Source organism: Dictyostelium purpureum (genome assembly GCF_000190715.1).
Source record: "Dictyostelium purpureum unplaced genomic scaffold DICPUscaffold_51, whole genome shotgun sequence".
NCBI classification, from domain to species: Eukaryota; Evosea; class Eumycetozoa; order Dictyosteliales; family Dictyosteliaceae; genus Dictyostelium; species Dictyostelium purpureum.
In genome coordinates this window covers 9,746-34,685 of record NW_003519388.1, presented here as the reverse complement: position 1 = coordinate 34,685, position 24,940 = coordinate 9,746, and the positions used below count along the sequence as shown (strand labels likewise).

The 24,940-nt window shown below is 25.1% G+C and overlaps 12 protein-coding genes across 12 annotated transcripts in view; 6 read left to right on the top strand and 6 right to left on the bottom strand.

The window, feature by feature from the left end:
* Positions 1-7: 7 nt before the first annotated feature.
* On the bottom strand, positions 8-493 carry DICPUDRAFT_149584 (uncharacterized protein; the record flags this gene model as incomplete). The annotated part of the gene is made up of 2 exons (XM_003285641.1): positions 8-126; positions 454-493. The coding sequence occupies 2 exons, from the start codon at positions 491-493 to the stop codon at positions 8-10; spliced, it is 159 nt and encodes a 52-aa protein (XP_003285689.1).
* Positions 494-573: 80 nt separating this feature from the next.
* On the top strand, positions 574-2,528 carry DICPUDRAFT_76619 (uncharacterized protein; the record flags this gene model as incomplete). The annotated part of the gene is made up of 3 exons (XM_003285663.1): positions 574-613; positions 796-1,788; positions 1,861-2,528. The coding sequence occupies 3 exons, from the start codon at positions 574-576 to the stop codon at positions 2,526-2,528; spliced, it is 1,701 nt and encodes a 566-aa protein (XP_003285711.1).
* Positions 2,529-2,685: 157 nt separating this feature from the next.
* DICPUDRAFT_97131 (uncharacterized protein) lies at positions 2,686-6,852 on the bottom strand (the record flags this gene model as incomplete). The annotated part of the gene is made up of 5 exons (XM_003285640.1): positions 2,686-5,183; positions 5,280-5,752; positions 5,830-6,089; positions 6,165-6,515; positions 6,586-6,852. The coding sequence occupies 5 exons, from the start codon at positions 6,850-6,852 to the stop codon at positions 2,686-2,688; spliced, it is 3,849 nt and encodes a 1,282-aa protein (XP_003285688.1).
* Positions 6,853-8,451: 1,599 nt separating this feature from the next.
* Positions 8,452-10,147, top strand: DICPUDRAFT_29786 (uncharacterized protein; the record flags this gene model as incomplete). The annotated part of the gene is made up of 3 exons (XM_003285662.1): positions 8,452-8,544; positions 8,624-9,682; positions 9,761-10,147. 3 exons carry the CDS (start codon positions 8,452-8,454, stop codon positions 10,145-10,147), a joined length of 1,539 nt encoding a protein of 512 aa, XP_003285710.1.
* Positions 10,148-10,246: 99 nt separating this feature from the next.
* On the bottom strand, positions 10,247-11,011 carry DICPUDRAFT_91557 (uncharacterized protein). Its single transcript, XM_003285639.1, has one exon. The coding sequence runs from the start codon at positions 11,004-11,006 to the stop codon at positions 10,290-10,292; it is 717 nt and encodes a 238-aa protein (XP_003285687.1). The 5' UTR covers positions 11,007-11,011; the 3' UTR covers positions 10,247-10,289.
* A 448-nt stretch (positions 11,012-11,459) lies between these two features.
* Positions 11,460-13,105, top strand: DICPUDRAFT_149579 (uncharacterized protein; the record flags this gene model as incomplete). Its single annotated transcript, XM_003285661.1, has 2 exons — positions 11,460-11,649; positions 11,742-13,105. 2 exons carry the CDS (start codon positions 11,460-11,462, stop codon positions 13,103-13,105), a joined length of 1,554 nt encoding a protein of 517 aa, XP_003285709.1.
* A 576-nt stretch (positions 13,106-13,681) lies between these two features.
* Positions 13,682-14,176, top strand: DICPUDRAFT_76614 (uncharacterized protein; the record flags this gene model as incomplete). Its single annotated transcript, XM_003285660.1, has 1 exon — positions 13,682-14,176. One exon carries the CDS (start codon positions 13,682-13,684, stop codon positions 14,174-14,176), a length of 495 nt encoding a protein of 164 aa, XP_003285708.1.
* A 486-nt stretch (positions 14,177-14,662) lies between these two features.
* On the top strand, positions 14,663-15,130 carry DICPUDRAFT_76613 (uncharacterized protein; the record flags this gene model as incomplete). The annotated part of the gene is made up of 1 exon (XM_003285659.1): positions 14,663-15,130. One exon carries the CDS (start codon positions 14,663-14,665, stop codon positions 15,128-15,130), a length of 468 nt encoding a protein of 155 aa, XP_003285707.1.
* A 70-nt stretch (positions 15,131-15,200) lies between these two features.
* DICPUDRAFT_76612 (uncharacterized protein) lies at positions 15,201-18,143 on the bottom strand (the record flags this gene model as incomplete). Its single annotated transcript, XM_003285638.1, has 1 exon — positions 15,201-18,143. The coding sequence occupies one exon, from the start codon at positions 18,141-18,143 to the stop codon at positions 15,201-15,203; it is 2,943 nt and encodes a 980-aa protein (XP_003285686.1).
* Positions 18,144-18,319: 176 nt separating this feature from the next.
* Positions 18,320-20,185, bottom strand: DICPUDRAFT_53740 (uncharacterized protein). The gene is made up of 2 exons (XM_003285637.1): positions 19,125-20,185; positions 18,320-19,028 (listed from the first exon to the last, which is right to left on the bottom strand). The coding sequence occupies exons 1-2, from the start codon at positions 20,022-20,024 to the stop codon at positions 18,372-18,374; spliced, it is 1,557 nt and encodes a 518-aa protein (XP_003285685.1). The 5' UTR covers positions 20,025-20,185; the 3' UTR covers positions 18,320-18,371.
* Positions 20,186-21,368: 1,183 nt separating this feature from the next.
* DICPUDRAFT_97128 (uncharacterized protein) lies at positions 21,369-23,415 on the top strand. Its single transcript, XM_003285658.1, has 2 exons — positions 21,369-21,841; positions 21,908-23,415. Exons 1-2 carry the CDS (start codon positions 21,514-21,516, stop codon positions 23,374-23,376), a joined length of 1,797 nt encoding a protein of 598 aa, XP_003285706.1. The 5' UTR covers positions 21,369-21,513; the 3' UTR covers positions 23,377-23,415.
* A 57-nt stretch (positions 23,416-23,472) lies between these two features.
* The window catches only part of DICPUDRAFT_149573 (uncharacterized protein), a gene marked incomplete at both ends in the record, with an annotated part of 2,431 nt that continues 963 nt past the window's right edge, over positions 23,473-24,940 (bottom strand). The window contains one exon of the mRNA XM_003285636.1: positions 23,473-24,827. Coding sequence (XP_003285684.1) covers positions 23,473-24,827 — 1,355 coding nt within the window. The remainder of the gene's footprint in view (positions 24,828-24,940) is intronic.

Here is a 24,940-nt window from a genome sequence, read left to right as displayed (position 1 = left end):
TAATTTTTTATGCAGATTTCTCAGTGTTATTATCATCAAAATTTTCAGAGTGCAAACCACAAACTATCAAATGGAAGATAGTGGTTGGTGTTGTTGTGGGTGTTGTTGGTGTGGGCCTTATTTGTGCTTTTTTATATAGAAAACATTTTTTTACGTTAAAAATCAGACAAGCAAAAGATATTGTAATGGAAAAATTTACAAAAAATATTTAAAATATTTAAATCAATAAAATGATTTGAAAGAAAATGGTTTAAAAATAAACTTTAGTATTATTTATTTATTTATATATTTGTTATATTATACTTTATAATAGATTAAATGTTAATTTAGTAAGTTGTTAGTATTTGTAATATCATTATTACCAATTTTTTCTATTTTTTTTTTATAGTTTTTATTCATTTTTTTAATTCATTTTAAACTTTTAAAAAATACATTATTACATTGTAGACCTACTAATCGAAAAATTTTTTTGGAGTCTTTTTATTTGACCCATATTAATTCTCCACAATGGGTTTGTTTTTTTTTTTTTATATTTTTAAATATAAAAAAATAAAAAGAAATGGATAAAAAATTATGAAAGCAGCAGTTTTTAAACATAAAGGACCTGAAATTGGTATTTATACCAATTTGAATTCTTTTTTTGTAAATTATTTAAATTTCTTTTGCAATTTTCACAAAAAAAAAAATTTTATTATTATTTTTTTATTTTTTTTTTTTATAATTTTTATTATTTTTTTTATTATTTTCATAATTTTTTTTTAAATTAAATTTTTTTTATAATTTTTTATTTTTTAGAAATAAATTTAATAATGAGTGATTCTTCAACTCCGATAGTTAAAAAAGAAAAAAAGAGTAGCAAATCCTCATCTCTATCAGATAAAAAAAAAGATCCAACTGTTCAAATAACTAAAGTTTTATCTAAAACTTCAATTCAAGAGCAACAACCAACATCCTCACCACAAAAAAGTGAAAAAAAAGAATCATCTAAATCCAAACCATCCTCCTCTTCCTCATTATATACTTCACCAATATTACCCAAAGACCCAATTAAAATTTTATCCAAGAATTTAAAGTTTCAAAACTATGAATCTATTTTAAAAATTTTAAGTAAAAACAATACAAATTTTACGGTGGTTAGTATTATTGGTGGGCAATCCGCAGGCAAATCAACAATTTTATCATCCTTAATTAAGAGGTCATTAAATAATCAGTTTCAAACACAACAATTACAGCAACTACAACAGCAACAATTACAACAAACACAACAGCAACCACAAACCATCCCCACATCAACCAATTTAAATACCTCTTCAAACCAAAATACACCCCCACAACAACAAATAAATAAAAATTCAGATTTTATAAACAACCTTACACTATTTGAAAGTTTAACAGATAGCAATTTCGGATTAGGTAAACATCAAACTGTTGGTATTGATTTATTTATATCGGAGGAAGAAAGAATTATTTATTTAGATACACAACCATTGCAAAGCTTATCAATTATGTGTGAAATGATTGAAGAGAATCTCCAAATACCAAACCAATATAGCTCTTATGAACACTTTCATCACATGGAATGCTTGAAATTAGTGGTGTTCCTTTTATCTGTTTGTAATATAGTTTTAGTTGTCCAAGAAAACAAAGAATTAGATATACCGCTATGTAAATTAATTAGAACTGCATCATTACTATTGAAAAATAAAACCCCTGATGTTTCAAACCCTACACCAAATGGCACCTTGCATAATTTTGAAAATGATATTTTAGAATCAACTGCAAGACAAAGTAAATATTATTTTTTTTAAAAACTATTAAAAAACACATTTTAAATAATAATATTAATATTTTATTATTTAGTTTTTATATTTAATAAACTAACAGATTTCGATATGAATGATACATCATTCGATAAAACATTATCAGTCCTATTTTCAAATCCCAAAAATCTATATCAGTCATTTATATCAAACCTATCCTCCTTTAACAATAGCAATCCAAATAACACAAATAAAAGCGCCACATTGGGAAATGAACAAACTAATAAAATATTATTGGAGAGCAAGTGCCAATCAATGACACATTTTGATAGCTTTTTCATACCTGACAAATATATGCAAGAAATTTTACATAATGCAACTACAGAAATTTTGGGTGTAAATAGTTCAGAAATGATGACTCCAACCAACCCATCAAAAAAAAGACCCCAACAAACAAATACAAAACTTCAACCTACATTTAATGAATCAATTGAATTTTTACATAAACATTTACTATTACTCCGTTCAGATTCAAAGTTTACACACGATATTACAGAGAGACAATGGTTTGAAAACTCAAGTAATCTTTGGAACTATATCCAAGAGTGTGATTTAATGGGTGAATATAATAGCCAGCTTTTAAAATCAAAATACTATCCATTAAATCAACAACAAAACCAACAAAACCAACAAAACCAACACCATCACCATAATCATCATCAAAACCAGCGTGATTACTCACAACAATCGAAAAAACAACCATATTAAAACCAATAAATAAATAATAAAAAGATAAATAAAAAAATAAATATATAAAATCTTTTTTTAAAAATATTTTGTATTATATAATTAATAATATATGATATTAACTATAAATATATTAAATAAATATAAGTGATTTAATACCAATCAAATATATTATTATTTATTCAAAAGATATTTCTCTATAACAACCACCAATAACAACTTTTTTACTATTATTATTATTATTATTATTATTATTATTATTATTATTATTATTATTATTATTATTATTATTATTATTATTATTATTATTATTATTATTACTATTCACATTATTATTCACATTATTATTATTATTATTTGTTGGCAAGTTTGTATTATCATTACTATTACTGCTATTATATATATTATTGTTATTCATATTATTAAAATGTTGCTGTATGTGTTGTTGCTGTAAGTGTTGTTGTTGTTGTATATATTGATATTTATATTCTTCTGGTACCTCTGAATTGGATCTTAAACCATTCATAGGTGGTGATATTAAAGGATTGCTAGTTCGGAATTGGTGTTGTTGATAACCTCCACTGGTTCCCAAGAGATTATTTGTACTATTAAATCTTTGTTGTTTAAGTGAATCTGCTCTGCCCCTATTATTATTATTATTATTATTATTTTTTGGAATACCGCCAGATTTACTTAATGGTGTGGATGAGGAAGGTGGAGAATTTTGTATATAAGATGAAGAAGAGGAACTAGATGATTGTGGTGGTGGAATAAGAGTACTGGTAAATGATTGATTAGGTCTTCCACCACTATTACTACTGCTTCCATAAAACGATTTATTTGGTGGTGATTGAAATGAATGAGTATAAGGACTAAACCCCATGATATCCTCACTATAATCACCATTATTAAAATATGAATTTGTTGGCCATTGATTGATTTTGTTATTGGAACTATATTGTTGAGGTGGTAGTGGCTGTGATGGCTGTTGCTGATCATTAAAATGAAGACTTGACATTTCTTGGGATATCTCATCCATAAAAGCGGGAATTGTGGGTATAGGAACTAAACCTGTAGAACCTTTAATTGGGCTTGATGCAGATTTACCTAAAATATTTGCTGATGAATTTGATGGAGTGCCTATTAAATCCATGGGGAAAATAAAATCTTCGTTTGGTGAGGGATTATTCCAAGCAAATGAATCACCCATCAATGTTGGGCTAATTGGTTCGATTTGGGAGGAAGAGGATGAAACCATTTGTGGGGTGAATGGGGATTGTCGTGGTTGTGAATATTGTTGTGGATAAGATGACATTAATTGAGGAGATTGTGGTATTGGGGGAGATAAATGCGATGGTGGTGAGCCCATTTGAATAAATCTTTGTTGTTGTTGCTGTTGTTGTTGTTGTTGTTGTTGAAGATGTAAATTTTTTTGTTTATATGCATTATGGTCACCATGACTCAATGATCTATATCTATTATAGCTTTCCAAATGCATACGAGGAACATAAGGTGGCTGTTGCTGTTGTTGGGGGTGTTGATGGTGGTGTTGCTGTTGTTGTTGTTGTTGTTGCTGTTGTTGTTGCTGTTGTTGCTGCTGTTGTTGTTGTTGTTGTTGTTGGGGATAATTATTAAACTCGATATATCCCGAATGTGATCTCTTTCTTTGTGGTGAGTTTGGATAAATTGGTGGTTTTTCTTCGGAGAGATAATCCTGTTGTAATTGTAATTGTTGCAATTGTTGCAATTGTAATTGTTGCATGTGGTATTGTTGAAGTGATAGTGGCTCCATACCCTCAGAACTTGATAAAGAGTCTGAAGGAACCTCACTTTTACTTCTTTGTCTTCTTTGGGGCATATTATTGTTATTGCTATTATTATTATTATATTGTAAAGTAGTTGTAGGTAATGGTGGATACATTTGCTGTTTTTGTGTAGGAGTTGAGGAATTTAATGAAAGACTTGAATCAGAACCCCATGATGAACCATAATACATACTATTTGGAGTTGCAACTGGAGATTGATTATAAATTGGACTATAGGGTGGAAAAATAGAAGGAGTACCAAACAATGATGGACTTTGACCCAATGCTAAACCAATACCATTTGTGTTATTACCATTTGAACCATTTGGTATATTTGACTGTGAACCTGTTAAAGAATAAGCTGAAGATGGTACGAATAACCCTCTAGGAGAATATGATTCTGGAAAATAATTATCATTTTGGAACTGTTTAAATGAAGGTACATTTTTCTTTAAATTACCTGAACTATTACTACTACTTGCAAGTATTGGTGTATTACTATTTGATGATGTATATGATTGATTCGATGTATTACCATTCGCTATATTATTGTTATTATTGTTATTGTTATTATTATTTATATTATTATTACTATTATTTCCATATAGTTGAAATGATGGTATATTATTAATTGTTTGCCTTTGTCTTTGTAAAAACATTTGTTGGTTGTGGTTAACTAGATCTGGGATTTTTTTTGGTGGTGATGGTGTGACATATCTTTTCTTTGATGGGTCGGGTATATATGGTCCAGTAAATGCTGACCCCGTTATAAATGGGTGATCCCTTGCTTGCTTTGGTGACCACCTATCTTTTGGATCTATTTGTAATAAACCATTTACAAAATCTGCAAATGCGACTCTATGTTGTTTTTCTATAAAATAAATCAAAAAAAAAATAATATTAATAAAGCTATTCCTTAAAACTATATATTCACATAGACTATCCTATCATTATCTAAAACACCAACCTTTTTCAATTTCTTGAGGCGATAAACCCTTTTTAAATATATAATTCTGTATGATCTCTGGTAGAGTTTTGTAATTAAAATACTTTTTTGATGGTAACAACGTAATTTTTGAATCTCGTTGATATTCCTCTTCAGTTTTTAAAGTATAAACTGTTTTTCCATCACCAACATTTCTATTAAAATATCTTGATGTGTATTTTCCCTTGTCCAAAAGTTCTACATTAAATATTCCACGCATTTCAACAATACGAGAAACTTGATTATATTCTGAATTACCTGGAAATAATGGCAAACCTAAAAATAACTCTGCTGAAATGCATCCCAGCGACCACATATCTATCATTGAGCAATATCCTGTTCCAACTAAAACTTCTGGTGATCTATAATGCCTTGACTGTATATATGAATAAACTGTTGATCCTTCGAAACAAGCAGATCCAAAATCTATAATTTTAATTGCTGGTGTATTAACACTATATAAAAATAAAAACAACCTATTAGTACTACATACATAGATTATAACTAAAGTAAAAACCCTATAAAATCATACTTTTGTAATAAAATATTCTCTGGCTTTAAATCGCAGTGTATTACATTTGCATTTGACAAAACAATAAGAGCATCCAGTATCTGTATTAAAAATACTTTAATAAGATTAGTTGAAAGACCTCGAAAATTATTTTGTTTTATAAGTTCAAACAGATTGACACTGAGTAATTCAAAAACTATACATAAATGTCTTTTATGAACAAAAGAATCCAAAAGTCTTAATATATGATTTTTATCTTCTGGGTCATGCTGTTCATTTAACTATATAATTAATTAAAAATATTAGAATGAAACCAAATCATTTAACTGTAATATACTTTTCATGTGAAAACTTACGAATTTTAATGTTTGAATTTCTAAAATACCCTGATGATGATATGCTGCTTTATTTTTTAAAATTTTAATTGCTACCAATTCCTCTGTATCAACATTTTTACATTTGACAACCTGACCAAACGTGCCTTGACCTAATGAATCCAAAACCTTATACTTTTGACCAGATGAATTTGTAATAATATCATTAACATAAACAATATAGTCGGAATTTGAATTATCGTTCCCATCATTTGAAACTGGTTCGCTGGGGTGTGTTAAAACTCTTCTTGGGTTTAGTGATGGAATATAATTAAAATTTGGGTTACATTTTTTATAGAACTCTAATAAATCTTTTGTAAATTTGGTTGTTGGCTAAAAAATTAAAAACAAATTAATATTCTGTACCTTTATATAAAAATTTTATTTGATAATGATAACCTACACCTTTATGATTAGTAACTATATTGTCTATCGTTTCATTATTTTTATTATTGGTTGGTGTATAAATCGAGAATGAATAGTCATGAATAACTGCTTTATTTTTAGTACCACCAATACTTTGCTGTTTTTTATGAGTTTTATAGCTATTATTACTATCATTAGTAGTAGTGGTACTATTATTATTATTATTATCTATATTATTATTACTATTTATATTATTTGGATCATTCATGATTGCCGTTGTTGATGATACTAAATAATCGTTCATTTTGAATTGGTATAATAATCGTTGTTTACTATTGTTGGTTTGCTGTTGTTTCTATTGTTATCGTTTGGTGGAGTAATCTACTACTATGCTATATTAATATTGAAATCGTTGTTGCTATTTCTATTTTGCTACTAAACCAAGTGATACCTTTAGTATCTATCGTTTTCCTATGATGTGGTTCACTTTTATTTGTGTATCTTTTTTTTTTTATTTTTTTTTTTCAATGAAAAAAAAATTATAAAAAAAAAAAAAAAAAAAAGATATTTTACTTGATATTATTTATTATATTATTATATTATTATTGTATAACTTTAAAAAAATGTTAAACAATAAAAAAATCTATAAATATGGATTAGGTGAAAGTTAGAAATAAGTTTTGAGGGAAATGGTAAAAGAAAAGAGAAAGGAAAACAACAAAAAACAAACAATTTTATAAAAAAAAAAAAAAAAAAAGTTGTTATTGTTATTCTTTTTGTGCTATGTTTTATTTTTATATGAATATGGATACTAGTAAAATAATTTTTATTTAAAAAAATTGTGTGTTTGTTTTTTTTTTTTTTTATTATTTTTATTTTATTTGTATTTAATTAAAAAAAAAAAATTGTGTGTATTATTTTATTTTTTTTATTTTTTTTAATATTTATTTAAAATATTTTATTATTATAATGTTAAGCTATTAATTTTATGTATTTATATTGTTTATACTTTATAAAGGAGTAAATAATTATCTTACTTTTGATCAAAAAGGGTTTCTAAAAAATTATATTTATTAATAATAATAAAAAAAAGAAAAAATTAAAAAAATAAATAAAAAGAAAATTTAAAAAAAATAAAATTTAAAAATTAATTTTTTTTTTTTTTTTGGTTTTTTTTTAATTTTTTTTAATTTTTTTAATTTTTTTAATTTTGGTTCAATTTTAAATATTTTTGTGCTGGATTACCCCAATTTTAAAAATTCAATTAAAATGACATAAATGATGCACCCCAACCTATATCATATTTTGATCCCTCTCTTCTTAATTATAAATAAATAAATAAATAATCAATAATTTTATTTTTTAAATTTCAAATTATGTTTTTTTTTTATACCAAAAAAAATTCAATTTTGGGTTTTTTTTTGTTTATTTTTATTTAAAATAAAAATCTCTTGCCCTCGTTCCAAAAAACTTCCAGAAAACAACTAAAAATAAATCAAACAAAAAAAAAATAGTGTTCATTTAAAATGATAGTAATGAAATAACAAAATAATAAAATAATAAAATAATAAAATAATAAAATTATAAGTGTTTTATCGATTTTCATTCAATCACACCCATTGATTATTTTTTTTATATTTTTTTTATATTTATTTAATTTGAAATAATTATAGATAATTTTATATTATATATAACTGATCAACTATTTATTCATTAATAATATAATCTGAATTAAAAAAAAATTAAAAAAAGAAAATTAAATTGGAAAAAAAAAAAATTAAAATAATTTTTTTAAAAATTTTTTTTTTTTTTTTTATTCGTTTTCGTTTTTTTAAAAAGTATCATTTGTTTTTTAGATAAAAAAAGATTTATTTCATATTTACTATTTTATATACATACAAAAATGATGAACGATTATACTTTTTTACATAATTTACCAGATGTACCAGTACCATTTATTAACCCAGTTATTACTGGTGATGCTTGGAAATTAAAAGTAATTATAATATAGGAATATAATAATTCCATAATAAAATATAATATTAATATTAATTTTTTTTTTTTTTTTTAAATAGGAATTATCACATAAAAAATATGATTCAATGATTAGCAGAATCGAATTAAATCCAGTTAATAGTTCAGAGATTGTAGCAACATTTAATAATAAAGTTAGATTTTTATCAACCAATTCAAAAAAACCAGATGAAAGAGAAATCACATCATTTAAAGATACCCCATATGGTGCATCATATAGAGATGACGGTAAATTGATTGTTGTAGGTGGTGAAGACCCAGTTGTAAAGCTTATTGATGTATCAAGCAGAAATATATTAAGAAAATTTGAAGGTCATACAGGTGCAATTCATTGTACTCGTTTCGTTGAAAAAGGAACATTAATTTCATCATCAAACGATGGCTCTATTAGAACTTGGGATATTCAAACAGGTGATCAATTACAAATTGTAGGTAATCATCAAGATAAAGTACGTGCATTAGCAAAACACCCAACCAATTTCGAAAATATTTGGATGTCAGGTAGTTATGATCACACAGTTAAAGTTTGGGATATTAGAAGTGGAGGTAATAAAGCAACCATGTCATTCAACCATGGCGCACCAGTTGAAGATTTATTAATGTTACAAGGTGGCACAATTGCAATTTCAGTCGGTTCAAATTATTTCAAAGTTTGGGATTTGGTTTCTTCAAAAGAGGTATATCAAGGTATTCATGCTGTTAAATCAATGACATCAATTCATTTATCAAATTCAAAAGATAGATTTTTAACTGCTGGTTTAGATCACACCGTTAGAGTTTTCAGTACACAATCTTATTCACTCATCAACTCTATTGAATTCAGCGAACCACTTCTCTCTTTAACCCTTGTCGATGATCGTAAAGTTATCGCCGGTTCCGCTAAAGGTTCATTATATTATGCACGTAAAACCAATCCAGTTTCAGTTTCAAAATCAAAAAAAACCTCAGAATCATCAATTTTCAATAAACATAAAAATGGTAAACCACAATTAAACAATCAAATTATTACAAATGACTCTTTAGGTATTTATAAGTCAAGCCATTTAGATAGATTATTACGTAAATTTGAACATAAATCAGCTTTTGATACTGCTATTTTTGTAAGTATATTCATTTTATCATATTAAATTCATTAATATACTAATTTTTAATTTATTATTATTGTTATCATGATTTAGATTAATAAAAATATTGATTTTGTTTTTAAAGTTGTTTGTGAATTATCAAGAAGAGACGCTTTAGATATTGTATTAAAGGAAAGAGAAACTACAGAATTAGATAGTATTTTACAAATGATAAATAAATTAATAAATACAATGAAATATCAACAATGTGGTGTTTTATTATTAGAAAAAATTGTAGACTTTTATCACCCATCCGTTTTCCAAGAGAATAAACAAATTTCAACAACAATGAGCTCAATTAAAGTAAATTTAGTAAAAGAACAAAAGAAGCAAGCTCAACTTTTAGAATTATCAGGTGCTTTAGAGTTATTATATTCAAGCTCGATATCACAATCAACTCCTTCTACTCCTTCAAAAAGAAAATTAGAAGATGATGAATAAAATAAAAATAAATAAAAAAAAAATTAAAAATTAAAAATATATTAAAAAAAAACAAAAAATTGTGTAAAACTCTATTTTAATTTAAAGTTATATAGATTTATTTTAAAATATTACATGAATTTTTTATTATTATCCTTTTTTTTTAGAATTTTTCGAGATATGGTCTAACTTCTAATTCGTGGGTCCATGCACTTGGGTGTTGATCGTGTAAATGGAAATATGTTTTAGCAACTTCATCTGGATCGATAAATGTTTCTTTTGGTCTGCTTGAATAGTCACGGTTGATATCAACTAAACCATCAATGATAACATGGGAAATGTGTACACCCTTTGGATGGGCTTCTCTGGCTAAGGATTGAGCCAATGATCTTAAAGCAGCTTTTCCACTGGCAAATTGACCGAAATTAGCACCTCCCCTTAATGAGGCAGTAGCACCAGTAAAAATGATAGTACCTTTATTATTTTCAAGCATTGATGGTAAAACTTGTTGAGTTGATAAAAGGGCACCTAAACATGTTGCTTTGAATGATTGTTCAAATTCACTTGGTACAATATTTTGAACTGGTGCAAACTTGAATGGTGATGAGGCATTATATACTAAAACATCAATTGGACGATTTTGGATTTTATCTTTGATCTCTTTGAAACCTTCACTTACTGATTTTTCATCGGTTGTATCGAATGCTACTGAAAATGCTTCACCTTTTTCTTGTGTAATTTCTTTAACGAATGGCTCTAATTTTTCTTTATTTCTTGAGCATAAGGCAACTAAGAAACCTTCTTTGGCGAATTTTTTAGCAACTGATGAACCAATTCCTTTACCAACACCAATAACAACACAAACTTTTTTTCCTGACATTATGATATATGTATATATTAATAAAAATAAATAAAAATTATTAGAATAAATGAATGAATGAATAAATGAAAAAAAAAAAAAAAAAAATAAACAATGGAACTATTTAAATTAAAATTAAAAAATAAAAATTAAAAAAAAATATTTTTTTAATTTTTTTTCAATTTTTTTTTTTTCATAATTCTCACGCACCATAAAAAAGAATCAAAACTCTCTTTATGGTATATTTATAAGTTGTGTGTATGTAATATAATTATTTTTTTATATTTATGGGGTGAAATTATATTTTTAATTTTTTTTTTTTTTATCTGTTTTTATTATAATAAAAAAAAATATTATAATAAAAATGATTGAAAATAATTTTTATTATTAAATTTATATTAAATTTTAAATTAAATTCATTATTAACATTTTTTTAATTAAATAACAAAATCATATAAATAATTAAACAAATAAATGAAAAAAATTACAAATAACGAAAAAAATGGAATTTTAGATTGGATAAATCAAAGTTTAAAAAAAGATAACGATGTAAAAAACCTACTTCCAATAAACGAAAACGACAATAACAGCTTTAAAAATGCATTTAAAAATGGTATTCTATTATGTAAAATAGCTAATATTTCCATAAGATCAACAATATTTGGTATGTATATTATAACTATTCATTTAAAATTATTTTATATTAACCCTTTTTTTTTAATCATCTAGAACCGGTAATAAATAAAAATTATTTAGAGAATGAAGAAAAAGTAAGAGAAAATTTTATTTTGTTTTTAAACGCTGCAAAATCCTTGGGCTGTAATATAAATGGAGTTACTATTCAAGAGTTATTAGAATGTGATGAGCAGTCTGTTTTATTATTAGTATGGGAAGTAATAGTTGTAGGGTTAATAAAAAAAATATATTCAGTGGAACCTTCAAGATTTGTGTCACTTTTAAAGGATAAAGAAACAATCAAGACTTATTATGAACTACCTCCTAGAGAAATATTAATACGTTGGGTTAACTTTCAATTAAATAGAGCATGGATGGAAAGAAGAATAAAAAATTTTAATAATGATATCAAAGATTCAGAAGTCTACACTGTTTTGGTAAGAAGAATTACTACCAAAGACGCTGGTGTTAATATAGATGCTTTAAATGAAGAGGATTTAGAAAAAAGGGCTTCAATGGTTTTAGAAAATGCTGATAAAATCGGTTGCAAAAGATTTCTAAAACCAACAGACATTGTAAATGGAAATAGTAGGCTTAATTTTGCATTCATTGCAAATATTTTTAATACAAATTTAGCTTTGCCCGAAATTGATCTTAACAACATTAACAAAACTATCGATGAAAATATTATTACAAGCACCAATGTTTTCAACTACTCAATGATACATAGCAGCAACACCAACTCAATGGACTCTTTGTTTAGAAACTGGATCAACTCTTTAGGAATTTGTGAACGATATGTTTATGATCTATATCTTTGTACTCACGATGGTGTAGTGTTAATAACTCTATTCAACAAAATATTTCCTAGTTTAGTAGACCACGAAAGAGTTGTATATCCGCCTTTTAAATCCTCAAGGTCCAGAGAAAAGCTTGAAAATTGTCATTATGTAGTAGAACTATCAAAGAGATGCGGCTATAACGTATCTGGTATTAATGGTGTGGAGATTTACAATAAAGGAAGACGAGGAACACTACGTATTCTCAATTGCTTAATGAAAAGTTATTATAGTTTTCAAATAGACCCAAATCTTAAAAAAGATTTAAATGAAATGCAAATTATTCAAACAATTAATATAATATTGGAAAAAGAAAACAAGAGGCAAATATGTGGGGCTAGGTTTTTAATTAGTCCAGATTATAATGACTTTTTAGCAATTTTAGATTTTATCAATTTAATTAAACCCAAAACTGTTAACTATTCATTGGTGCATTATGTTAAAATTAGCAGTAACGATTATAAAATAACTGACCTAGTTGTTTCCTATTGTTTTAAAATTGGTTGTAATTTTTATGGAAACCCATTAGACTTTGACAACTATAGAGAGTTTGACTCAACTTATTTATTATTTTCTCTTTTAACACTATATAAAATAAAACAATAAATAAAATTATTTTTAATTATTTATTTTAATTATTTTTCTTTTTTTATAAATTTTCATTTGGTATAAAAATCTAAAAATTCCTTATATTATCTGTTTAACCACCAAAACTATGGTTTTAAATTAATATTAAAACAAATCGATAGTATAAAACAAGAAATAATAAGATAAAGAGTTAATCAAAAATATCTAAAAATAAAAAAAAAAACGCAATAAATAAAAAAAAAAAATAAAAAAAAACGAATAAAATAAAACAGAAAGTGTGTTATTATTACTGTTTTTTTAAGATACTCTTAAATTTTTAAAACTATTTACTATATTTAAAAATAGATGTCGTTTATAAAATGAATTTTAATATATTTAGTTTTCTTAATTTTTTTTTTTTATTTTTATTTTTTTTTATTTTTATTTTTATTTTTTTTATTTTATTTTATTTTTTTTTTCTTTTTATTTTTTTATTAAAATAAAAATATTAAAACTATATAAACAATAAAAAATTAATAACATTTTGCATTTTGTTTATTTACACTCTTCTCTACAATAGATTTTTATTTAATTTAAATTTAAAAAAAAAAAAAAATGAAACTTATTTTTGCATTATTATTAGTATTAGTTTTCACTTTCAATTTTATTCAAGGTCAACTCCCACGTTACGATACCTTATCCCTTGAGGGTGTTGATGATAACACCTGTTCAAGATTATTAAAACTTGATACATGTGAAGATATTTGCGGCCCAGCTTATATTAAATTCACCAGCGAACCAGATTCAAATCAAGTCGAATATCAAACAGGTAAATCTTGTGATAGTTTATTGACCAAAGTTAATTTTCCATGTGACCCAGAGGTTAATACAACTTTTACAATTACTGTAGAAGATGTTTCCTATAAATACGCACCAAAATGCTCATGTATCGATAAAAGTAAATGTACTGGTATTCCAAAAACCGACTCCTCATCTGCAAATGATACATCATCATCAACCGATCCATCTGGAAGTAGCAGTAGTGATGCTTATACTATTACAGTTCCAATCTTGGTTTCAACCATCCCATTATTGGCTTTATTATTTTAAATTTAAAATAAACAAACAAATACCATTTATTTAATTCTATTTTATTTTATAATTTATAAATTATAATTTATTATTTATTTTTTATTTTTTTATTTTTTTAATTTTTCAATTTTTCTTAAAACCTAAAAAAAGAGTATTTTAAAATTTTTTAATATTACAATAAATAAATTTATTGCTTTTTTATTTTTTATTTTTTTTTCGTTTTTTTATGTAAATCTCGAAAATTTAAATAAACTCATTTTTATTTATTTAATAAAACTACATAGTGATAAAGGTAGTTTAATTTAATTTTTTTTTATTTTTTATTTTTTATTTTTTTTTAACCAAAAAAAAAAAAGATTTTTTATAAATTAAATTTTGGTTATATAAAATAAATAATAATATTTATTTTAGATATTTTATTTAATTATTAAATAACTTTTAATAAAAAAGTTTTATTTGTTTAATCAAAAAAAAAAAAAAAAAAAAAAAAGAAATAAAAAAGAAATGAAATTAATTTTTATTTTAACATTTACTTTTTTATATATTTTTAATTTAATTGAATGCCAATCATTGCCTTGTTTTAATAATTTTTCAATAATAGATGTAAATAATAGCTCATGTTCAAAACCAATAAATAGTAGCGAAAGAATCGATTTGTGCGGTACTGCTTTTGTAAATATAAAATCAACCGAAAATGGTTATGTAACTTACAGTTTTTGTGAAGACAATTCATGCAGAAGAGTTATCATCAATGGATCATTTAAGTCAAATTGTAACCAAGAACAAAACACAAATATAAAAGTAACAATAAAAGACATAGAATACGAATACTCTATAAATTGTTCATGTACAGATAAATCAAAATGTAACAGTAATTCAATTCAATCTTTTACAGAAAGTAACGATTATAATGATTTAATTAGTATTCCGATTTTTGTTTCAGCAATACCACTATTAATTTTATTAATTTAAAAATAAAAAATAAACTATTTATTTATAAACAATTTTATAAAATTCTTTTTTTTTTTAATAATATATAATTTTATTTAATTTTATTTTGTAAATTAATAATTGTGTGTATTAAAATAAACATTGATTTTGAAGTTGGTTTTTTTCCTTCTGAAACTAATTCAGTATTATTATACTCTTTAATTAAAAGACTATCTAAATTATCTTTTCCAATTGTATCTCTAAAACTTGGTACTAGATTATTATTAAATATATATTCTATCGCATCATAACGATCATTTATTATTAATTTCAATAGTATACTTGAATTTATTTCGAATACTATATTTGAGAATAGTGACAATGTTAATTCGAATAATGTAATATTTCCATACAATAGTAATCTTCTAATAATTTTTTTAATTTGAGTGCAGCTTAAATTTAAACTTAATATAAAGTGCTTTTTTTCTTTTAAAATATATTCAAATAGAGTGTGGATACGAATGTTGCCTATTGTCTCCTTATTATTGAAAATACTATACAAGAAGCTGATCTTTGATGACTCTGTTTCAAGGTGGTTGTCCCATAAAAATTCAAAAATTTCTATATTTAAACCCCCTATAAAATTTATATCCATTTCATTAATACAACCCTTAAAAAGAGTGATATAAAATTTGGCAAACCAATCTTTAGATATTGATACAGAACATATCAAATCTATAACATATAGAAATATAGAATCTTCTTTAATAGGATTTTTTTCGAGATATTGAAATACATTTTCAAAGTTTCCCATATATAATGAATCTTTAACCCACGAATGCGTTTTTTCTTTTTGAGCTGGAGCTATAGTAAAGCTTAAATTCTTTTTATGCCTGTTATCGATACCATCAAAGTAGTCTTTAAAATGTGTAACTAAGCTTTGGTTTTGCTGAGGTTTGTAGTTTAACAAATTAAAAATCACTTCTCTTTCGAATTTTATACACCTAATGCATTCTTCTAAAAAATATTGAAGACTAAAACTATTTAAATAATCATTTTTATATAAATAGTAAACCAAATCTATACTATTGTTAATTTTATTTGGTATTGTGATATTTGGTATGATAGTTGAAATTGATTCAAAATCTAAATAAAGTATATATTTTACTAAGTTGGTAATTAATACTCCTGAATTATTAGTGTAAATTTTACCAGCTTTAACTTTATTATGAAAATAGATTTGTAATAAATTTGAATCGATTACATCATAATAAATAGTTGGGTTATCTATATTAAAATGATCACCAAAATAATCAGATGGTTTTTCTTCCTCTAATTTGTTTTTAATGTAGGTATCAAATGCAATATTTTCTCCATATCTATACTTTTCTAAAAGACCATTTATAATTGATGATGGAAAATAAAATTTTATGAAATTTTCTTTAAATTCATTTTTTAAACCACAATTTATATAAATTTCATTTAAAATTTCAAAAAAATAAATTGTTTTTTTTAAATTAGGGTCCACTCCATGTCTTTTTAAATATTTTGGCACATTTTTGATTTTTTTAGTTGTGAATAATTGTTTAAAATTTGAGCCTATTTCATGGAAATTATCCAGAACCCACTTAAACAATTCAAATTCGTAGTGAAGGATCATAAACTTAAATAACCTGGACCAATGCTTTGTTTCCAATTTGATTGAAACAAAAAACTTGAAAAAACTATTTATCTTTTCAAAATTTGAATTATCAAATTTAACTTTTTCAAAATAAATAAATTTTAATTTTAATCTCTTGGGTAGTCTTTTTACTCCTTTAAAAGACAATGATAATTTTAAAAAGTCAATTGAAAAATTGATTATTGAAAATTGATAAATAAAAAATGGGCCGTATTCTTTTCCTCGTATTCCTATCTCTTTTATAGAATTATTTTCTAGTTGAAACAAAGTATAATAATCACCCATATACTTGTAAAAATCTAATTCATATCCATCAGGGCCCACCAAATATTTCTCGACTAATAATACCAATGTTTTTAAATTTGTAATTTCTGAATTTTGTAAAGCTTTTTTAAATTCTATTTCTTTAATACTTAATTCTTTTTTTTTTTTATTTATTTTATTTAAAATGTATAGCTTAATATGCTCGATACTGTAACAATATTCATGAATTTCTTTCTTTTGTTTTCTGTTTTTTAATTTTTTTTTTTCTTCTATTGTGCATGAATGGTCGTTTAAAAATTTAGAAACCAAAGTGTTTAATTGGTCTTTATCAAACATTTTAAAACCACGTGAAATTTTCATTTTTTTGAACGAACTTAGAAAGTTTTTTAAATTTACCCCCATCTTCTTTTCAATAAAGTCTTTTTTGAGAATATTCAATAGTTCAAAATTTTCATTTCCTTCTAAACGATGATGAGAATATATAGGTATTTTACCTCCTCTATATATCAAATCAACAATTTGATTTTCAGGACTTTGATTTTGCATAGTAGATAATTCCAATTGTTCTTCATTATTTACATTGGTGTCTTTATTTAACAAATCTAAAAAATAATCTAATGGTTGAGCTTCATCTTCATAATTTTCTAAAATCTGGTATATTAAACTGTAAAGTCTGTAATGTTTTAATGCACTTGTTTCATTTCCACCATACCACATTTCATAAACCTTTTTTAATGTTCTAGTAGAGCTTCCTGACCCATTTATAGAAAGTGGGTTTCTTTTAAAATAATCTTTGTATTTATCCCACAACATATTACCAAACTCTTGACTATTAATAACTAAAAACGGATCTATTGCAGGAATATTAAATTCAGCTAAAGGATCGAAAAAATATTGAAAAGGACTTTTATACCCCAAAAAAAGATATTTGTTCGTTTTTAATTTGTCACCAATCATATTAATTTTAGCATTTTCAGCCATTAATAGTAAATTTGTTGTCGATTCATAATTTCTATATACAATATTGATATTAGTTGTCTTTTTTATAAAAGATAGTACCAATAACTTTAAATAATTATTTCTCCAAACTTTAAAAAATATTATATCCATTTTATAAATAAATTATTGTCAAACAATTAAAAAATAAAAAAACTTTTTTTTTATAATCAAAAAAAAACTTTTTTTTTATAATAAAAAAAAAAATGGAAAAAATTTTAAAAAAAAAAAAAAGGATAGATATTATGGAAATAAAATTTTATGGATATTCATGTGAAGATTATTTTTTTAATTTTTTTTTATAATTATAATTTTATTTTTTTATAAATTAACTTTATATATTTAATTGTTTTTATCTTTATTAACTGGACCAATTGGACGGAGAGCTTCCCAAACTGCACTATTACATTTGAAACCACTACCAAAAGCAAGTTGCCATACTTTTTCACCTCTCTTGACAGAGTGTTGTTTTTCGATAAAGTTTAATTCATACCAGATTGATGATGAACTGGTGTTACCATAACGATAGAGAGTAGCTCTTGATGGTTCGACATCATATGGAGTTAATTTGAAGTTTTCTTCTAAACCATCAATGACAGCACGACCACCAGCATGGATACAGAAATGTTGGAATGCCTTTTTGAAGTTTGGAACGTAAGCTGGAACCTTTTTGCTACCAGCAATTTTTCTATAACAAAAGTTTACAAAGAATTTAATTTGTTCACTCCATGGTAAGACCATTGGACCAAGAATGGTAAGATTGGTTTTAAGACAATCACCAACAACATTTAAAAGATCTCTACCCATAGCTAATCTAACACCTTTATTACCTTTGGAATCTTCAGTTTGATAAACAGCATTGTAAGCAGCATCATGTGATTTGGTAACTCTGACTGAAGCAACTAAACGATATTTACCAGTCCAATAGTATTTTGATTTATTTGATAACATAATTGCAGCACCACCCATACGGAATAAAGTATTGGTTAAAAGCATAGCCTAAAGTAATTTAAATTATTAAAAAAATAAAAATAAGTTAGTTACAATACAACTGGATTTATATTTGTGATAACACCACAATATATTTTAACTTACCTTTTCGTTACCTCTGTACCAATTTTGAGTAATATTTTCAGTACTTAAAACAACAGCAGTTGCATTTTTGTGGACTTGTAATAATTGTTTAGCTAAATCAATTGAAATAACACCAGCGGAACAACCCATACCTGATAAATTGTAACTTAAAATATCTGGACGCATACCATATCTATTCATCATCATAGCAGCTAAAGATGGAGTTGGATTGAATAATGAACAATTGACGATTAAAATATCAATTTCCTTTGGTTTAAGACCAGTTTTAGCAAAGAGTGCATCTAAACAACCTGATAAGACCATATCAGCTTCTTGACGAGCTGATTCCATACTGACATCTGGTACTGGTTTGGTGATACCAGCTGGGAAATAAGTTTCATTACCTAAACCGGTACGATAGAGAAGTTTAGTTTGGAAATCGATGGATGGTTGTTCGAACCAACCGACTCTTTTAGTGTGTTCAACAAAGAATTCGTGAGTGATTTTGTATTTATCTTCTGGTTGGAAAACTGAGAAATCTACTAAATAAACAGCTCTTCTTCTCTTTGACATGAAAACACTGATAACTAATTCTAATAATAATAATGATAAGAATGCTAAGGTGATGATAATATAAATATTCTTTGGGTCTTGTTGTTGGAATTCTTCATAGACCATGGTTTGGAATTTACTGAAAATATCTAAAAGAATATCACTATTATTATAAAGGTAGATAAAGTTAATGGCGACCAATGGTGTGAAACCTAAAATCATTGTACGGAATGTATTGTTTCTCCATATTGAATAACCTTGGCCAACTTCACCAATATCAGCATCTCTATCTGGATAATAGTATGATTTGACTTCTTCTTCCTCGACTACTTTTTGTGGGGCACTATTTGTTGATGATGATGATGACATTTTTATTTATATATATAAAACACTATTAATTATAATTAAAATTTGATTAAAATTTTATTTTTTTATTGTACACACTACTCGTTTTATAAAAAAAGATTTTTATTTTTTTTTATTATTTATTATTACAAAGATTATTTAATAATAATAAAAAGATAATTGTTTTAAAAAATAAAATATGTTTTCTTATTAATTTTAAGAAGTAGTTTTAAATATTTAAATTTATTATTATATAAAAATATTTAAAAATGAAAAAAATAAAAAAATAAAATAAAAACAACACACACAAATAAAATCAGTTATTTTTAAAAAATAATTTTATGTTTATATATGTGGTGTGTTAATTACAAAAAAAAATATATAAATAACTATAAAAAAGAAATTATTAATAAACTAAAACAAAAAACACTACGACAGCATAACAGTAAAAAAAAAAAATTAAAAAAATTAAAAAAATTAAATAAAAAAAAAAAAAAAAAAAAAAAAAAAAAGGTTGTGTTCGTTTTTTTTTTTTAAATTTATTTAAAATAAATTTTTATTTTTTTATATATTTGGATGAGAATGGTGTAATGGTAGAAGGTGTTAATTAAAGAAATTGATATGGATGATTATTGTTGCGAGAATTGATTTTTTTATTTTTTTTAATATATACCCACTTCAATTAAAATAATATATGTATAAGTGGGAATTTTAATAATAGTTGTGAACACACAAAAAACACATACGCAATTTTATTTGGCTGCTATAAATTTTAAAAAAATAATTATAATTATTATAAAATTTTGGTGATTAGAGAATTTCCCCAATTATTTGATAAAAAACTAGATATTTATTAAACCAAAAAAAAGAAATTTCTGTATAAAAAAATTCATTATTAATGAAAAAAAAAAAAAAAAAACTAATTATTTAATTTAATTATTATTATTTTAATTTTTTAATTTTTTTAATTATTTTATTTTTTTTTTTTTATTTTTTTTTTTTTGAAATAGATCCAAAATGGATTGTTTTAATTAACAAAGGCTAAATTAAAATGTTTGTTTATGTCATTATTAATCTCTTTTTTTTTTTTTTATAGTAGTATATATAAAAATTTAAAAAAAATAAAATAAAACAGTTAAGTGGATGGTATGATTATGACTATATATAATTAATAATTACCCAAAATATTTCATTCTACAAAAATGAAAATATGAAAATATAATTTGAACACCACTATGGCATAATAGAGCATAAAAAAAAAATTTAAATTATGAAAAAAAAAAAAAAAAAATTATTTTTAAAATAAATTAAATTATTTTTTTGAACACACACTTTAATTTTTTATTTTTTATTTGATAAACAAATACTAATTAACACAAACATACAAATAATATATAGATATAAAATAATCACATAATAATAATAATACTTTTTTTATAGTTTCTTAATAAATTATTTTTTATTTTTAATTTTAAATATATTCCTAAAATTTAATATTTAAAAAATCGAACAGATGGACCCAATTATAAATTATTATAAAATCAAATTAATTTTAAATTCAGTTTCAAATATTTTTAGAATTGCGTTTAAAGAAAGATGGCAACAAGATTTCAATGTTGAATGGAAATTAGATTTAGCATATTTAGTAAAAAGAAAGTATACAAATTTTAAATCATTAACCGAAGAGGAAAAGGCAAATGTATCAACAGGAAATCTAAATGGATGGGATTTAAAATTACTTTGCGAATTGTTAACAGGCATACAATACACCAAAATTCCTAAAGATAAATTAGATAACGAAAATAAAATTATTCAACAGATTAAAGAAATAAATGACAAGTGTAGGTATCAATAAAGTTGTTTACATATTATATATATCAATTATTAATTTTTTTTTATAAAAAAAGTTTTATTATTAAAAAATTATAAAATAGATTTAAATGAATTTAAAAATTTCAAAGACTTATTATTTGGTTTAATAAAAGAATTTTCAAAAGAGAACGAGAGTATCATTACAAAGAATTCAATAGAATCAATCTCCAGTAGAATCGATGAAATACCAAAACCAATATCATTGGCCTCATCAAATTCATCAATTGACAGTAACGATAGTTCATCCAATCTAATTGATCTTGCAAATGAGGAGTTTGAAAATGAAAACTATCAACGTTCTCTAGATTATTACAATGATGCATTGCTTTTGAAGGGGTTTGGCGATTACAAAAAGTCATTAATTCTATGCAAATTATCACAGGTCAATTTACGTTATTATCAAGCAATGATGTTGGATGGAGAATACAATTATTTATTTTATATAAAGAAACAACAGCTTCAAGACTCAAAGAAGGATGCAATATTGGCATGTACACTATGTCCATTAAATTTTGAAGGATATTATCGTTTAGCTCAGTTATTTTGCTATATGGGCGACTTAGAACTATCTCTAGACTATTTAAATGCTGCTCTTACAATTGACCCATCGAATGATGAAATTCGTCTTTTCAAGAATCAAGTTAAATCTAAAATCGATAGTAGAATTATAGAAAAAGATGGCAAAAGAAATTTTCAAAAGGAAGCACAAGAGTTTGTAGAGGCACACAAGTTTAAAGATGTATATGAGGGTGAGGACCTTGAGTTGGAGCGTTATACAGAGGGCATCGATAAAATGGCGGAGCTTTATCAACTACCAAAGCAACATTTCATCAACATTGCATGTTCAAGAGTGGCCGGTACCTTTTCGAAAAAGAAAGACTTTGAAACTGCAGCAAAATATTATAGTCATGCAGCACATGGGGACTATGCTATTAATTCTTACCGTTTGGGATCACTCTATGAAAGAGGTTTGGGTGTCGAAAAGAATTTGGGTACAGCATTGTCATTATACTTTGAAGCATCATTAAAACCAACTAAATTTGATATACCAAGCAGCTTACCAGAGGAAAATAGAGAATTTATGGAAAAAAATGAAGGTGTAATATTAGCATGTGTAACATTAGGTCACATTTTTTCAAAAGGTATTGGTGCAGAGATGGATGCCGATGCAGCAGCTTACTACTTTCAAATAGGTGTAGATCACAATAATGCAGAGGCTTTATATTCGCTTGCTCAAATGTATTTCTATGGAATGACATCGGATAAACAAATCAATAAGCCTTTGGCAATTGAATTACTTAAACGTGGTATGGATTTAGGTGATCAAGACTGCACAAGAGAGTATTACCATTTCACAGGTACAAAACCACCCAATAGATTCACTGGTGAGGGTGTCAATGCATCATTAAAAAATTTTATTTTAATAGTTTCAACAGTCGTAATTTTAACAGCTATAATATCAAAATTAATAATTGATTATTTTACAACTCATTATGGAAAATAAAAATTAAAAAAAAATTTAATAAAAAAAGGAACAATTTTTAAAAGATTGGTTTAAAGTTTTATGTTTTTACGTTTAGATTTATTTATATTTATATTTTTACCAATAGGAGCTTTTGTAGTCTTTATAGAATTGACCAAATGACAATAAGTTGTTTTTTAAACCTGAGATAATTGGATCTAATACACGCGATGCACCATCAAGTTCGTCAATTGGAGTTTGTGATAGTTCGTTTTTGTTGTCTGGGGATTCGAATGTTACCCAGCCAGTATCGCAGCTATTCATATAGATATCCTTGACGGCAAGTTGTAAGGAGGAGGTCCTGGTTAACATGTTTTGTGATGCTTTGGCCATGTTTGTGTGTGGATGATATGGTGATTTGTATCGACGTTCAAAGCTACCTTCCATTGCACTAACATTTATAACAAAAGCATTTTTATGTTCCTTTACAGATTCTATCAAATTTTGGTACAACCTTGATACGAGTAGGAATGGTGAAAAACTACTGATGGCATGGGTTTCTAAAAGTTCGATTATTGGTACTTCATCAAATGTTTGCACCCATGACGTTTTGCTTCTATGGTCAAGTGGTTGACCATCTTTATCAAAGTTTTCCAAATCTATTAGTTGATTATCAAGCTGATCATTTTGCTGTTCGAGGTTATTGTGACTACTATTTGGCGATAATGGTTTGTTGTTGGTATCAACATGTTGTAGTAATTGAAAACCTGTATTGCTGTAATTAAGACCTAAAATATCTTGATCGACTATACCATTGTTATCTAAATATTCTTTTTTAATCTCTTCAAAATGTTTAAGCAATGGTAAGCACTGTTTTGGTAATGATTCGAGGGGTTTTGATTCGACTAGTAATTGAGGTAAATAGTATTTTGAGGGTCTTTTAACAGTTTGGGCAGCATTGTTAATGATAATGTTGATCGATGGGAATTTGATTTTAATAGCCGAGCAAAACAATTCTAATGATTGTAAGTTTGCTAGATTTATTGCATAGATATGTAAACGATTGGACCAATCTTTAAAATCTTTTTCGAGAGTGAAACGAATAGCAGCATCTTTTGGGAATCTACTAGTTACTAATACCGTTGCTCCAGATCTTAAAAGTTTTAGTGCCGTTGCGTAGCCAATTTTAATTCTACCACCAGTAACTAATGCTACACGACCAGTAAGATCGTGTGTTTCAAATCTTTTTTCGTAATTAAAGTCCCCACAGGTTGTGCACAGTCGATGATAAAAATGATGAATTGTTCGATAATTTTTTTTACAAACATAACAGTTTCTGGGCACAGATAGCATGGCCTTGTTTTTAAGTGGGCCTTGGAACATTTCTTTATTTAAAATATAATCGAATGCATTTTCTTTTGAATCAATATCTTCAATTTCTGTTGCTGTTACATTTGAAGTATTTTTGAAATTTTGTTCTTTTTTTTCAGCCTCTATTAAATTATAATATTCTGTTTTTTTTTCTTCTAATTCTTTTTTTAACAATAATTTGATTTCATCATCTATTTTATTATCATCATTATTATTATCATGGTAGTCGGATTTG